Raw genomic sequence first — 14,579 nt, forward strand, 5'->3', positions numbered from 1 at the left:
GAGTCTCATCGGACAATCTTGGTGATCAATTAGAGCGACGCTAATTGCCAAGTTTATCTCATTTGCTTGCTACGGCTGATTCCAGTGTATTGAAAAGTGACTGTTCATGCAAAGGCGATTGAATGGGCTTGTGAGGGTCTTCAAAAGTATATAAACCGCGCATCATCGCCCAGGCACCTTTTCCATCAATTGGAATGTACCAACACCTCATCAATTACTTTTTTACAATCTCTTAAGCTACCAGCTCACATAAGCACATCTTTACCTACTTCTTTTAGCTTGCAAAATGAAGTTCCCCCTTGCGACTGTTGCACTGGCTGCCGTTGCTGCTGCTTCTTCCACCAGTGGCAACCCTGCCCCTCCTACCGGCGGTACCTGTAACATCAACGGCAAGAATAACGGAAAGGTGACTTGCTGCAGATGTGCGCTGCTCAGTGGCAAAATGGGGGCGGAACTGAGGGATTTGTTTCTCTGGATGTCAAAGTACCCATCACTAACGGACATAAGTGAATATTGACTAGCTATTTTCTCCCGTCAAACTGCGATAGACGGGCAAAGATGTTACGAATGATATGATTCGATTCAGCGTACACTCAGTTCTCGTAGAATTGCCCCTTTGAGCTCTTTCTTGGTGAATGGCGTCAAAGCATACTCCTCGCACGTGTACGCAACGGAGCCAGAAATATCTTCATGGACTATCTGTAATGCACGAGTCAATGGAGGTAATTCTCTGATGTAAAACAGACGGGATCTAAAATCTCATCCTTGGCCCAGACCAATGCTACGAGGGCGGGTACTATCTTCTACCGAAGGGTACAGTTTTAGCCTTGCGACGATGATGACTGGAGTGTGTACGGCTCCTGTGTTTCCTATTGGTTGCTTCCTCCCCAATTTCCTATTGGCCAGGAACCGGAGAAAGCCACATCCACTTAATCCACCTTTGGTATCGACGAAGCGACAAACTGTATCATTCCCTCCTCAATACTACCTCCCGCGATGCGAAACCTCCACCCACAGCCGCACTTGGGCTAGATCCCCCCTTCGTCATGCTTTACAATTTTACTCCTCCAAGATCAGGTCCCCTCGTTAAGCGAAGAAAAGTACGACGAGCATGCGATTTCTGTCGCGAGCATCGTGTTCGTTGCGATGGCAGGTTGCCGTGTTCACAGTGTGTAACGAACAAAGTCAAGTGCGTCAAGCCTAAACCCTCTCATCTTCTATCGCCGTCTTGCTCCGCTAGAGCCCAGCATATTCGCCCATCAGTCCCCTCCTGTAGTCCACTTCCCCAGTCAGTGAGCTCGTCCGCGCCGGTCGATCCACCAAGGGACGCGACTCATGTAGTCGCTCGCCACCCGGACTGTCTCACTGGCTTTATCTCACGGATCGACACCTTTTGTTCCGTAGTGTCTCAGATTTCAGCACAATCATCTCCAGGTCCTAGTGAATCTTTCTCTTCGGAGACCTCTTATTCGACTCCGGACTTGATTCAAGATGCAGAGCAGGGCCTTACGCAGTCGAGCTGTTCCGGCTTACGAGACCTCCAAGAGAGGCTTCTGAGAATCTTTTGGGCTCGCTACCGATGCCTAGTACCGATTGTGACTCAGGAAGCTGTGCTAGATCTTGAACCAGATCAAAAGCAGGAGCCTTTGCAAAACGCTCTAATGGCGTACTGCTTGCAATCAGTCTATCATGCCGGACTACACCATCGTCTCCTGGGCATCAGTACAGAGTTAGTCGAGGCGCAAGGGTCTTTTTCCGACAAGCAGCAGAGCCCCATTGTAGCTTTGTTTGCTTCCTACTTTCAGAAAGCCTTAGCGACAAACAGTCAATATCTCCTATATGCGGAACCATCTGTGTCGGACGTGCAACGCCATATTCTAATGGTTTTGTTTCTGCTGAATTCTGGAGAGGTCTTGACCGCATATAACATCACGGGGGCGGCTGTTCGACTGGCGCAGTCGCTCGACCTGCAGAAGCCACCGGCGCCTCACGTTAGTGCGAAAGAGGCGGAGATCCGTGGTCGCGTGTGGTGGATGTTAGTTCATCTCGACTTTCGATGCTCGAGATACCTAGGTAAACCCATGGTTGTCTCCCTAAGAGACACTACACTTACCATGCCGAATTATAATCCATCCACTGACCCGGCCTTGTCGGAGCTGGTCTTTCACTCAGCGACTATCACGCTAACAGTGGTTACCAAAAAGATTGCCGAATCCTTGGCGGCTCGCCACGATACAGTGGGTGCGAACGATTCCATCACACGAATTGAACTGTCTGCGGAGCATCTCACTCACGAAATTACTCGATTGTATGAATGGAGAGACCATATCGTGAAGGTGGAGCCATTCAAAACCTTGGTGCTTGTCGGTAGCGCCAATCAACTTCTGACGCACGCAGCCGGAGAAGGATTGAAACGCGATGACGATGCATGGATGTATCATCAATCACCCACTCGCGCCTTGCAGCAAACACTTCTCGAACTTCAATTCCATGATCTTGTTATTTGGTTTCATCGCCCATTCATACAGTTTCCCAGTCGTGGTCTGGTCCCTCAACGCAGCCCAAGAGCGGATGTCCATGCGACAACAGCTCTTCAACACGCTTTGAAGGTTATAGAGACTGTCCACCGGCGCATGCTCAATCATGATGCTCTTTATGGATGCTCAGATGTGTATCAATACGTCTGGAACGCAGTCCTGACTCTTGTAGGCTTTTTATTGGCCTATCCTTTGTGCTACTGGTTCCCCGTTGCCCGACAACATGTCGAGCTATCCTTTCAGGTTTTCGACACAGCAAAGACCTCAAACCCTATTGCGTCGCGGGCTGTCCATCTGACTCGTTATCTCCTAGGCCGAGTCGATGTTCTCATGGAAGTACTCAATGCGCAAACTTCTGCATCCCATCCGCATGCCCTTCCGCCTGCTGGTGAGCAAGTCACGGAACATTGGGATCGAGTGGACTTGGAACAGTCCTCCGGTCCTTTCTTGCTTAGTCCGGGGACAGATGCTTTATGGTCCTGGGCTGACACGGTAGACCCTAAAGCTTGGTCGGGTTACTGTCATGGAATTGATGATATGCTAATAGATCTCCCTGAGATTCCCCCGGGAATGGATCATTTTCCTCGGTAACGACAAGAATGTCTTTGCATCGCGTGTTTTGTCATGTGTCTTAGATTCCATTCATACAATTCTGTGCATATAAGAATTTCACAGCGCGTTTAGATCTTATCCTCCGCGTTATATTGAGGGCGTTTTTAAACAAATTGTCCGATCTTCAACTTATCCGAAGAAGCAAACTCAGACTGGCGAGCTTCCAGCTCTTCCAAATCCCAGTTGACAGATAGATGCCGGCCACTGAGATACTCGGGACGCTTAGCCGCCAGGTACACCGTCACGGCTCCAGTCAATTCGGCTATACGAGCGGTGAAGGGTTAGCAATGAAAATCTCCCGAGAAATTGAGACGCTTTGTGACATACCGGTGTCTTTGGCAAATGGTTTAAACGAATCCAATGTCATACTCGTTAGGACAATGCCGGGAGACAGACTATACGCCGTAACGTGGGGGTTCTCAGCGGTGATAAACTCTGTCAGCTTGGCCACGCCCATTTTGCTAATGAAGTAGCTGCTCAGTGTCGGAGGCGTCAACGTGAGTGTGCTTATCAGGTTCACCACCGTGGGCTTGATCTCCTGCGTCTGGGCGGTCAAACGCAAGAAGGCCGCAGTGACATGGTAAGTACCGCGCACGTTGATCTCAAAGTCTCTCCACCAGGTGGCTGAGTCTGACTCCACAATGGGGGCACCAGGTGCAAAAACCCCCGCGTTGTTGACTAGAGTGTGGACCATTCCGAACTTGTCTTTGATGGTGTCGAAGGTCCGAGCCACGGCCATCTCATCCGCAATATCGGTGGGAAGCGTGAGGATCTCAACCAAGGGAAACTCCGCTTGGACGACCATTTTGGTTTCTTCTGCAGACGACTCGGACAAGGTGATGAGAACTAGTCTCTTCACGCCGGACTGGGCGTGGCTTCGTGCAATTGCCTACAACAGAAATTTATTAGAATATGAATTAGTCATTGTGAGATAGCCCCTTACTCTGCCAATTCCACTTCCGGCGCCTGTGATAATAGACACTTTGTCCGCCTGGGAGAATTCCGGCTTAGACGGCTCAATGGCTGGATAGACATCTCGGTAGTAGGTTTTGGTGATCGAACCCGCTCGGGTAAATTGATCAGGGTCAATAGGAGAGTCAGACATGTTGTGGTATGAATTGAACCGATACTTGAACAATAAAAGTGGAAGGTATATATAGGGTTTGACCCCTCAGTCTCCTACGTTATCTTCTAATTATCTAATTATTATGAATCTTCTCCCTCTCGCTAGATTAGTTTCGTCCGTTTGCCCCACTTGTCCCACTTGGTGACATTGATCCACATTATCTAACCAAGAGGAGTAATGGTTACTCCTTTGCGTAATCCCTTCCATACCATACCATGCCGGGCGACAGGGGAGGCACAGGGAAAGATGTTTGAATTCATATACTGGTTGAAGCCAATTTCAAGATGCTCCATGGCCAGCTCCCCCGATATCAGTCTTTGAACAGCAGCTATGGGTAATTCAATGGAACCAATAAAGCCCCAAGATCAAGACATGATCGAGAAAGGTTACCATGAGGCTGAGGAAATTGATCGATTGCTGGACGACTTCCTAGCTCGTCATACCAGTACGTCAGAAGACCGCGGAAGCATCGTTTTTGAGAATCTGTCTGTAATAGGAGCCGGTGTTGGGGTTTGTTCACCATACCCTTGAAATACTCTTGCTCAGGACACTCACGCTCCACGTTTCTATACAGCATCAACTTGTCAAAGATGTCCCTGAGGCGTGTATTCAACTCTTAAAGCTTGCTAGTCCAACTAGCTGGTGGTCCAGCAAGCCTGCTCCATCTCGGGTCTTGCTCCACAGGTTAACCGGCTCGATTCGCGAGGGAGAGATGCTGATGGTTGTGGGGCGACCCGGCAGTGGTTGTACAACTTTCCTCAAAGCCCTAGCCAATATGCGGGAAGAGTACCTCTCTATGGAGGGTAACGTCTGGTATGGTCCGCTCGATGCAGCGGCAGCGAAGAAGAACAGACCCGATCAAATTGCTTTCACTGGTATGGTGGCACGCGCTCTCATTGCATTCTCAACCAACTGATACTCAATGCCTTGGATAGGGGAAAACGATGTTCACTTTCCTACATTGTCGGTAAACACCACGCTTCGGTGCGTTCATGTCCTTTTCATGGTTTTTGTTTTTCTCGTGTTTGCCACTAGACGCTGTTACTCAAATAACATAGCTTTGCTCTTAATGCCCGGCGCGGCATATCGCAACAAGGTCGCGCATTAAACCTTGAGCAAGACCTGCAAGCTGTGCTGCAACTCATGGGTCTCACCCACGCCGCCGATTTACGTATTGGAAACGATCATATTCGCGGAGTCAGTGGTGGACAGCGTCGCCGAGTATCTCTCGCTGAGGCGTTTTGCACCCGTGCAAGGTCGGTCTGCCCCTGAGTCCAATGTCGCTGGGCTGAGCTGACTCTTTTCAAGGTTGTTCTGCTTTGATAATCCTACACGAGGTCTGGATTCATCCACAGCAATCCGCTTCCTTACTGTTCTCCGGAAATATACGACGCGCAGTGGATGTGCGACAGCGATGTCTTTGTATCAGGCGAGCGACCTGGCTGTTTCACTATTCGACAAGATATTGGTATTGAATGAAGGCCATGTAGCATACTTTGGCCCGGCTTCTTCTGCCAAGGAGTACTTCGAATCTCTTGGATTTTACTGCTCGCCACGGACTTCCATATCAGACTTCCTTGCATCCATGTCAGGGACTCCGGATGGTCGAATCCCACGTGAAAATCTTCATCGGCCGGCTCCTCTTCAACCGGCTGATTTTGAAGCCCGGTTCTGGGAGAGTGCTTTTCATCAGCAGTTAATGGAGCAAGCCAAGGCCCCAAGCCCCACACCATTGACTATAAAAGCCTCTGGATACGCTCTTCCGATTTATCGTCAGGTCTACGAGTGCACTATTCGTCATTATCGCATCTTTATGACTGACAGAGCTGCTTGGATTGCCGAGGCTGCAGGAACTATTGTGCAGGCACTTCTTCTTGGAACTCTGTTTCGAAATCAACGCAACGTAACTGAAGGGCTGTACACACGTTGCTCAGCCTTATTCTTCTGTGTGCTCATAATGGGTCTACAGTCATCTGCGGAATTTGGAAATACGTTCGTTCAACGCCCAATTTTGTTGAAACAGAAGGCCCTAAGATTTTACCGACCCGGAGCGTACGCTCTGGGGCAGATTCTGGCCGATGTCCCATGGAAGCTGATTTTCATCCTGTACTCCCTTCCAATCTACTGGATGATTGACTTTCAGCGCACGGCCGGCCACTTTTTCACGTGGCTCGTCTCCCTTTACATAGGCTTGATGGCCCTTTCCGTGATGTTTCGGGCCATTGCGGTGTTTACAACTTCCATCACTCGAGCAATCCTGCCTGTCGGTCTGCTTCTCAATGTCCTCATCATCTACACTGGATTCTATATCACTCCACCTGGCATGAAGGTTTGGCTGGGATGGATTCGGTACCTCGACGTATGAGTTCCGAGCGAGAGCAAAAGTCCTGGGTAATCGAAAACTAACAATTCCGTTCTATCGCAGCCAATGTACTATATCTTTGAGTCCATCGCTCTAAATGAGATCGGGAGCAGCACTTACCAATGCAGTGCCAAAGATACCGTACCCGTGGGATTGTCCTACAATAACACCAGCTATCAGACGTGTGCGGTGTCGGGATCCTTACCCGGTCATCTAGAGCTTTCCGGCAAGCTCTACCTTATAGCTGAATATAGTTTCCACTCTCTTCACAAATGGCGGAATGTCGGTATCAACGCCGCCTTCTTCATCTTCTTTTCGGTTTTAGTCACGTATGTCTCACTGCCATTCTATTCCTGTTTTTGTCGATCCTGTCACTGACGTAACCGCCATGGTGCTTCCAACAGAATCGGTATGGAGAGGTTCCGTCACGCAGCGGCACACATGTCGACTATCTACTATCGAAAGCTGCCGTGGACGAGCACCTCAAATGCCGCTCTAACGGATATTGAAAAGCCACCAGTGACCAAGGAATTCGGAAATTCTGAGGAAACTTCAAATAGCGAGTCAGTCGCCAAGCATCTCGAGCCCAGTAATCACGTCTTTGCATGGCAGGACTTGACTCTTGAACTGGGCAATGGAAGGCGCTTGCTTGAGAATGTGTCAGGTAAAGTCGTTGGTTTCATTCAATTATTAGGACAATTCACTGATGAGTCGATACAGGGTGGCTTCAGCCAGGCTCAATGACTGCGTTGATGGGTATGTCTGGTGCGGGAAAGGTATGCACATCTAACACATCTGGTTCTGAGACAGGGGCGCTGGAACTGACTTAAACACATGCTAGACGACCCTTCTTGACACTCTTGCGCAGAGGATCCGAATTGGCGTGTTGTCCGGAGGGCTTTATCTCGATGGAGGTCCACTCCCGGCATCAATTGGTCGTCGGACTGGCTTCGTCCACCAGAATGATATCCATCTTGAGTCGTCCACGGTACGAGAAGCTCTCCAGCTGAGTGCGAGACTCCGCCGCCCGGCAGCGATTTCTTTCGAATATAAGATGGCGCATGTTGAAATGGTCATCAGGCTCCTGGACATGGAAGATATTGCCGATGCTGTCATCGGTGTTCCGGGCGCTGGACTAGATCTGGAGAGGCGTAAGCGTGTCAGTATTGGAGTTGAGCTGGCGGCCAAGCCGGATATCCTTCTGTTCCTTGATGAGCCCACCTCGGGCTTAGATGGCAATTCGGCCCTTTCAATCGTCCAACTCATGCGTAAGCTATCAGATTCCGGGCAAACGATCCTGTGCACGATCCACCAGCCATCTTTTCAGATGATTGAACAGTTTGACTCCTTGCTACTTTTGATTCCTGGTGGGAAGACGATGTACTTTGGACCCCTTGGCCCGCGGTGCAAAACAATTCTCGACTACTTTGCTCGCTATACACGCCGCTGTAATGATACCGAGAATCCAGCCGACTATCTGCTAGACGTCAGCGCTAAGCCCCAAGAAGATTGGTTTAAGGTATGTCGTCTCCGTCATTTTAAGGTTGCAGTTCTTACCTTCCGCAATAGATATGGCAAGACTCGCCCGAGTTCGGGTCCACACAGGAGCAACTTCAACATCTGCTTGAGGAGAAAGACGTGGCAAACTCTGCGAGATCTGATCGAGTTTATGCCGCATCTTATCTGGAGCAGCTTCAGGTGGTTACTCAACGTGCGTTCATCAATTATTGGCGCGACTCGGATTATGTGCTAGGGAAGATCCAACTTAACATCTGGATGGGTCTTATGAACGGCTTGACATTTCTACAACTATCTAACAACTTGACGGACTCTCGCGGCCGCATGTTCTCCATCTTCGTGAGTGTCATCACCGGACCTGTCCTCAGTCTCCAGATCGAGCCCAGGTTCATCATCCTGCGGGACCAATTCCTAGCCCGAGAGAATGAGTCACGCTTCTACCATTGGAGCGTGTTTACGATTAGTGCCTTGGTAGTGGAGATTCCATTCACCCTACTTGGAGGCTTGGTCTACTGGCTACTATGGAATTATATGGTGGGATATTTCACCATCTCAACGCGCGCAGGTTATGCATTCCTTATGTACGAGCTTTACTCGCTCTTTGTGGCCAGTCTGGCCCATTTTACTGCTGCCATATTCCCTACCGCCCTGGCTGCACAAGTCGCCACCGGCTTCGTATGGCTAGTGGTCAACACCTTCAATGGCCCTCTCTCGCCGCCGCCCCTAACCCCGCGCGGTTGGCGCTGGTTCTATAACATCTCCCCGCTGTATTATTTCATCGAAGGCATCGGTACCAATGCCATGCACGCGCTAGAAATTACCTGTCAAAACTCGGAGCTAAGCGTCTTCAATGCCCCGTCGTCGGAGACCTGCGGCTCCTACGCTGCCGCGTTCTTCAGCCAATCCAATTCGACAGGGTACCTGGTGGATGCCAGCGCGGCGGGGCAATGCGAGTATTGCAGCTACGCCAATGGCGATCAATATGTGAGATCTCTCTTCCCCCTCCCTAGTCTCTTGTTATACTTTTTGTTTGTTCATTTCTTCCGGAAATTCACTGTGGAGATCAGACCTCGCTAACAACCTAAACTCCCGTTAGGTAAAACAATACGACTTCCGCTTTTCACAAAGAGGCCGCAATATAGGAATCTTCATTGGGTTCATCTTATTCAATTACGCGATGGCCGTCGTGGGGACGTACTTGATCTTTATCTTCAAATGGCGGAAGCGGTTAGCGTGATGATGCATCCTGTCCCGATCCTATTTTCTTATTAGGCCATTAGCCACGTTGCTTCCGAAATTTCTGGTAAGCACAATGGTAGAAAAGAGCCGCGAATAGGAACTGTTTTGATCAGGCCGCTGATCAGGGTATATATTATATGCGTCACGTATCGAATCTATACAGCCACACCTATCAGCCCGGGGGTTCGCACAGCTTTGGAAATTGCTGGTACCATTGCACAGTTATCCATATCAAACTGTTTCGAGATGGATATCCTGGGTATTTCTTCAAAAACCCACAATGATCACCGCAAGACCTGTCGCTGTGCCGTTGATGATCAGCAGCAGAAGCCCACGGTTCTCGACCTAGATGAGTAATGAAAGTTAGAGGAATAATCTATGCAAAAATACTCTTCCGTCCTCAATCATTGTAACCAGCACCTGCGTCCTTCATTCGTGGCTGAAGAAACTTGGTCATGATATGCAAGAGTAGTGCCCAGGTGGACTACTGACAAGCTGAACTTGAAGAGTCCCATAAGAAGTAATATATATGCTCAAGATATAGTCAAAGGATTTCACAGTTTTGTTGAATAGAAATTCCGAAAAATACATTTCAAGGAGTCCAGTCTCCAAGCAAGCTCTCGGGACGCAGAGTGTACTTTTCACGCGCCAGGACGTAGCAATCTCAATGCACCCCTGATCTAGAAGGAATGAAGGTACAAGGAGTCATGATACCATAATCCAGGCGGGCCAGAAAACTCAATGGAACCTCTTTGAAAGGCATATAGACGCTGAGGGCAAGCTCTCGTATAAGTGCTAGCCTAGTGATCTAATCGCCTTTCAAAACTGGTCAGTGTTTCTCAGCAGACCACAGTCAGCAGTCACACTGCTAGCAAACTCCAACTGGCGGGCTCAACTGGCAGCCGCGGCAATCACAGTTGCCCCAGGCCAATTTGTCTACGTTATCAAAGAGGATAGTTGCTTTTATTGTGCCGTCGAGGCTGTTAAGAAGGGAAAAGACCCCGCACTGGTTGTGTGCATTGCTTAGAGATTTTCCATTACAGAACACCTCTCTAGCAACTCTAGTATCTAATCATAATATGATCATCTGCTCAACTTATCGATCTTCGCAATATACGTTTGATCCTCTCGGAAATATCCTTAGGCGGATCATCCAGAGCAGCAGGCAAGAAATCAATTTAATTTATTGGAAAATAGTATTGCAACCCGAGGGGAAGCTCCAACTTAATTGATTAGTATTCGGGGATGCTGACGGAATGGCAATTCAAACTCTTGCCCGAGGCGTCATTTGTAGATACATTTCTCTCTTCTCTCTCTCTCGATAGTCAATCCATCCAATCGGCCGTGCTTTTATCTTTCTCTCCTTTGAATATCTTCTTCGTTCTGCACCGAGGACTGTCTGCTCAGTTTGTTGAAGGAGTTGTGCAATTTCTTTTTGCCCTCTAAAGATTGCAATCTGTGTTGCCGTCCATCCTTTGTTTCCCGATATGAGAGATTCATCCGCACCAGCCTGCAGTAACATTCTAACAATCTCATAATGGCCACATTCTGCCGCTGCCGCGAGCGCCGTATATCCCTCATAATATGACCCTAGTGCATTCACATCTGCTCCCGCATCTAACAATCGATGGACGACCCGGTGATGGCCTCCAAAAGCCGCAGCTTGAAGTGCCGTGAAGCCTTTATGCCTTACGGCAGGGGCGTTTATAGGAGCATTTTGTCGGATGAGGATCTCCACGATATCAGAGTGGCCTCCTGCTGCTGCTGCTTGAAGCGCAGTGCGACCGCCAGTTTTACCAGCGGGTGCATTGATATCTGCGCCCTGCTTGAGCAGCCATTGAAAGAGTTCTGTATGACCTCCCTCAGCGGCGGCCTGTAGAGCTGTTCGGCCCGAATACCTGTGGGGCAGACGATTAATCTCCGCACCTGCGGAGACTAAGCGTCGGACGATATTGAGGTGGCCCGCTCCAGAGGCTAGGACTACCGCGGTTCTCCCGCCATTGTTTCCCCCCGGGGCGTTGGCGTCTGCCCCAGCCGCTAGTAGTGTCTCAACCACGGCGAGGTGTCCTTTTTGAGAGGCAGCCTGGAGGGCAGTCTGTCCATAGTAGCCTTTGGCAGGCTCATTAGGGTCCACTGAGGGTTGGCCTAAGAGCCTCGTCACTTGAGACAGATCCCCTTGGGCAGCGGCGAGCTGAATTGGAGACCATGTGTTCTCGTCTTCGTCCTGTTCCTCTATTTGAGGTTCTGTAGCTGATACAAACAGAGTTCCGTGCATATTCTCGAGGAGAGGATTGTGCTGCTGTGCTATCATGTCACTTGGCGAACGTATTATCTCAATCTGGGAGAGATGCTTATCCGGTTAAACCGGAATCAATGTATAGTAGGAAGCGGAACGAGCCAATTACAGTCGGGATGAAGTGTCCCGCCCCCAGGTACGATAAATGATTTATAAACCCGACGAGGCTGTGTTCTATATGAGTCTCGAGTGAGCTGTCATCCCATTCGATATATTATTGCCGAAAGCGCTCCAATCACAGTTCAACGGCAAGATCGTGGGGCCCGCTCCGACTCAGCCAGCCACATCGTGGAATATTCTTGCCGCCAGCCCTGGAGGATCTCACACCAAAAGTTGCAATCTGATTATAAAGTGAGTGCGTTATTAGGATAATTTGGCTCCATATTCTGGCTCTATATTCGGTGCGTGGTGCGTAGTTGGCGAAAGAGGCGTACCCGGTCATTCGGGTGGGGTGCGGCGCCGGAGTTCCGGATACGCGATTGCCTAGACGTGTCAGATAAGCAATAAGCGTGCGCACTGGCGCTAGTGAGGCGACTATTTGTTGGCGAATAAATATTGGCCGCTCAGACCTTCCTGTCATGCGTTCTATATTAAGATAATGAATGCACCTATCTAGAAGGAGCGGGAATTCCGGTCATGGCCAGCTGCCCCTACATATACGGGTACCACGTATGAATTAAGAATACCCTTGGGCGCACTTTTCTATTGAACTTTTTTTGACCGCGACACATCCTGACTTCTGAATCATTCGAGGGATTGGTCTGATTTATTTTTTTCCCTGGCGTTGTGAACACGTAGTATGTACGGAGTATTTCGGCAGATATTGCGTGGAGAGAAACCAGACAATTTAGGATAAACTTTCAGATTTTGATGGCAATAGCTCACCTTTCCGTAGTATTCATTGCTTCTGATTCTCCTTTCCCTCCAGGTTAGCTCCAATGGCGTTTCTTCCGTCTCTGATGAGCCTCCTTCAAACTTTATTTTAGGTTTTCTCGAGTCCCAATGAAGACGTAAAGCAGCACACCCGTATAAATTCATTAGACTTGTCTATGAATATATTAATTGTACTTGAGTGCTCGTATCTCCTCTGTTGTGAGCCTTTCACGGGCTGCAAAATACGGAAAGAATAGCGCTTGGGCCCATCAAGCCTAAATCCACAATCAAGGTCAGGCCTCCGGTGAATGAATACGATATACGAAAACCAATATTTAGAGTATATGAATGCAAGAACCAAGAAGGCGAGAGCAACGGTACCTTGTTGGCCAAGACCCCGCGAAAGTGTCTCGGGTATTCCAATATTCTGCTAATCAGATGCGTCAGGCAGACCTTTCACAGTAAACCTGGCCCCTACCATTCTATTCCATTCTTTCCCCGTAAATTTCTCCAACAAATCACTAAAACAGCCACATCTCACATCTACTCATGATACGCTTCTGTAATAGTCTCACAATTGATGAAATCTCACTCAGTCTCCGGCGGGGTATAATCGCTGTACAACTGACATTGCGCCGACCCCACAGACGTATAGGACTGTACATTATTGCCCGAGCCTGCTGGGGCTATACACACTGCACACAGCATCGGTGAGATCTTAAGACCTGGTTTTTTGTAGCGGCCCATTGGCACAACTCATATATGGATCGTTGCTACCTTCAATAAGTACGTGTATTCTCAGCGGGGAAATATCTCCATGAAAGCTTAGGCACCCCGTAGATCTGCCTTCTAATAAATGACTATCGCCCTTGCATTTCGTTCTAGTAAAGATCATAGTGCATCATTGATCGCCCGTCACTGAAGCAATTGCTTTTTTTGTTGATCTGTTCTTGCTCGTGGTTTTGGTTGTATTGGTGGAACGGGTACTCGAGGACTTGCTGGTGAATGATGATGTGTGCTTGAAGCCATCTTCGTAGTGACTTATTTTGCTGTGTCTGGCTTGGTATCGGCAGAGCTCTTTGACGCTGTTTTGCTAACCGGTTGGTGTCCTTCCATGTCAAATTGATTTGATGAAGACAGCGGATGTCAGTGTCCACAGTATTGTAGCATGCCGCCATTCAAATTACACTTGAGGGGGATATCTACATACATCAACGCAGTACAGGTAATAGGAGTCATACCTCACAAGGTAGAGCTACACATAGGTTGACAGAAGTGAAGTCAAATATGTTGTCAGGGTGTGAGGTGCCAGTCATATGAGGACGATAGACATAACTTAGCACTACAACCGGCATTGGGGGCAAACCAGAGCTAAGACGGATGAACTTTGTAAATTTCATATCATCGCGGCTAGTCCAAACAGAAGTTTCATTGTTGTAAGTCTCAATGTCCGCGGTAGTGATGCTGCATGCCTCAGCAAGACGCGCGCAGTGTCTTCATACTGAATTGGGTCATTGTGGCAAAGACCATCATTATTCTGTTGAGGTAGAAGATTGAGTGTACTACTAGAGCGGCAAATGGCCTCTCTGTCTGAGAAAAGTAAAGAGCAGATATCAATGTGGTATTCAGCAAATTCAGTCGTCGCGGTGCCACCTCGAGCGGCCCGGAGCAGGTAGGGTCGGATACTATGGGAATGGAAGAACAAGCAGCGGATGTGGCCTTATTTAAAGCAATGCGAGATATTTTGATTCAAGTTGATACTAACTATGAACTGTCCAGTTGATTACAAGACTAATATTAAGACTACGGCCCTCTCAGAACCCCTTGAGATGTTAAAACTCATACAAACAGACTACTTAGAGGCGCATAATCGATAAAGTTGTACGAATCTTTGAGATATATCTGACAGAAAACGAGGCTAATCAAGGAATTTTAGAGACAAGGACTTGCTGTCTTCTTATAGAGTAGAAAGAAAGATAGAGTACAGATACTTGGAATCGAATAAACGAAAAAAGA

General features: G+C 48.6%; 5 protein-coding genes across 5 annotated transcripts; 3 read left to right on the forward strand and 2 right to left on the reverse strand.

The window, feature by feature from the left end:
* Nucleotides 1-286: 286 nt before the first annotated feature.
* N7503_001135 (uncharacterized protein) lies at nt 287-510 on the forward strand (the record flags this gene model as incomplete). Its single annotated transcript, XM_057060696.1, is given in 2 exon segments — nt 287-406; nt 421-510. 2 exon segments carry the CDS (start codon nt 287-289, stop codon nt 508-510), a joined length of 210 nt encoding a protein of 69 aa, XP_056927619.1.
* Nucleotides 511-1,661: 1,151 nt separating this feature from the next.
* Nucleotides 1,662-3,128, forward strand: N7503_001136 (fungal specific transcription factor domain-containing protein; the record flags this gene model as incomplete). The annotated part of the gene is made up of 1 exon (XM_057060697.1): nt 1,662-3,128. The coding sequence occupies one exon, from the start codon at nt 1,662-1,664 to the stop codon at nt 3,126-3,128; it is 1,467 nt and encodes a 488-aa protein (XP_056927620.1).
* Nucleotides 3,129-3,253: 125 nt separating this feature from the next.
* Nucleotides 3,254-4,254, reverse strand: N7503_001137 (SDR family NAD(P)-dependent oxidoreductase; the record flags this gene model as incomplete). Its single annotated transcript, XM_057060698.1, has 3 exons — nt 3,254-3,411; nt 3,477-4,038; nt 4,093-4,254. 3 exons carry the CDS (start codon nt 4,252-4,254, stop codon nt 3,254-3,256), a joined length of 882 nt encoding a protein of 293 aa, XP_056927621.1.
* A 351-nt stretch (nt 4,255-4,605) lies between these two features.
* N7503_001138 (uncharacterized protein) lies at nt 4,606-9,751 on the forward strand (the record flags this gene model as incomplete). The annotated part of the gene is made up of 13 exons (XM_057060699.1): nt 4,606-4,785; nt 4,850-5,150; nt 5,211-5,259; nt 5,334-5,531; nt 5,584-6,634; nt 6,701-6,966; nt 7,042-7,301; nt 7,358-7,413; nt 7,479-8,156; nt 8,207-9,139; nt 9,252-9,382; nt 9,436-9,458; nt 9,558-9,751. 13 exons carry the CDS (start codon nt 4,606-4,608, stop codon nt 9,749-9,751), a joined length of 4,320 nt encoding a protein of 1,439 aa, XP_056927622.1.
* Nucleotides 9,752-10,658: 907 nt separating this feature from the next.
* On the reverse strand, nt 10,659-11,669 carry N7503_001139 (ankyrin repeat domain-containing protein; the record flags this gene model as incomplete). Its single annotated transcript, XM_057060700.1, has 1 exon — nt 10,659-11,669. The coding sequence occupies one exon, from the start codon at nt 11,667-11,669 to the stop codon at nt 10,659-10,661; it is 1,011 nt and encodes a 336-aa protein (XP_056927623.1).
* Nucleotides 11,670-14,579: the final 2,910 nt, after the last annotated feature.

Source organism: Penicillium pulvis (genome assembly GCF_028828015.1).
Source record: "Penicillium pulvis strain IBT 33274 chromosome Unknown contig_10_segment0_segment0, whole genome shotgun sequence".
NCBI classification, from domain to species: Eukaryota; Fungi; Ascomycota; class Eurotiomycetes; order Eurotiales; family Aspergillaceae; genus Penicillium; species Penicillium pulvis.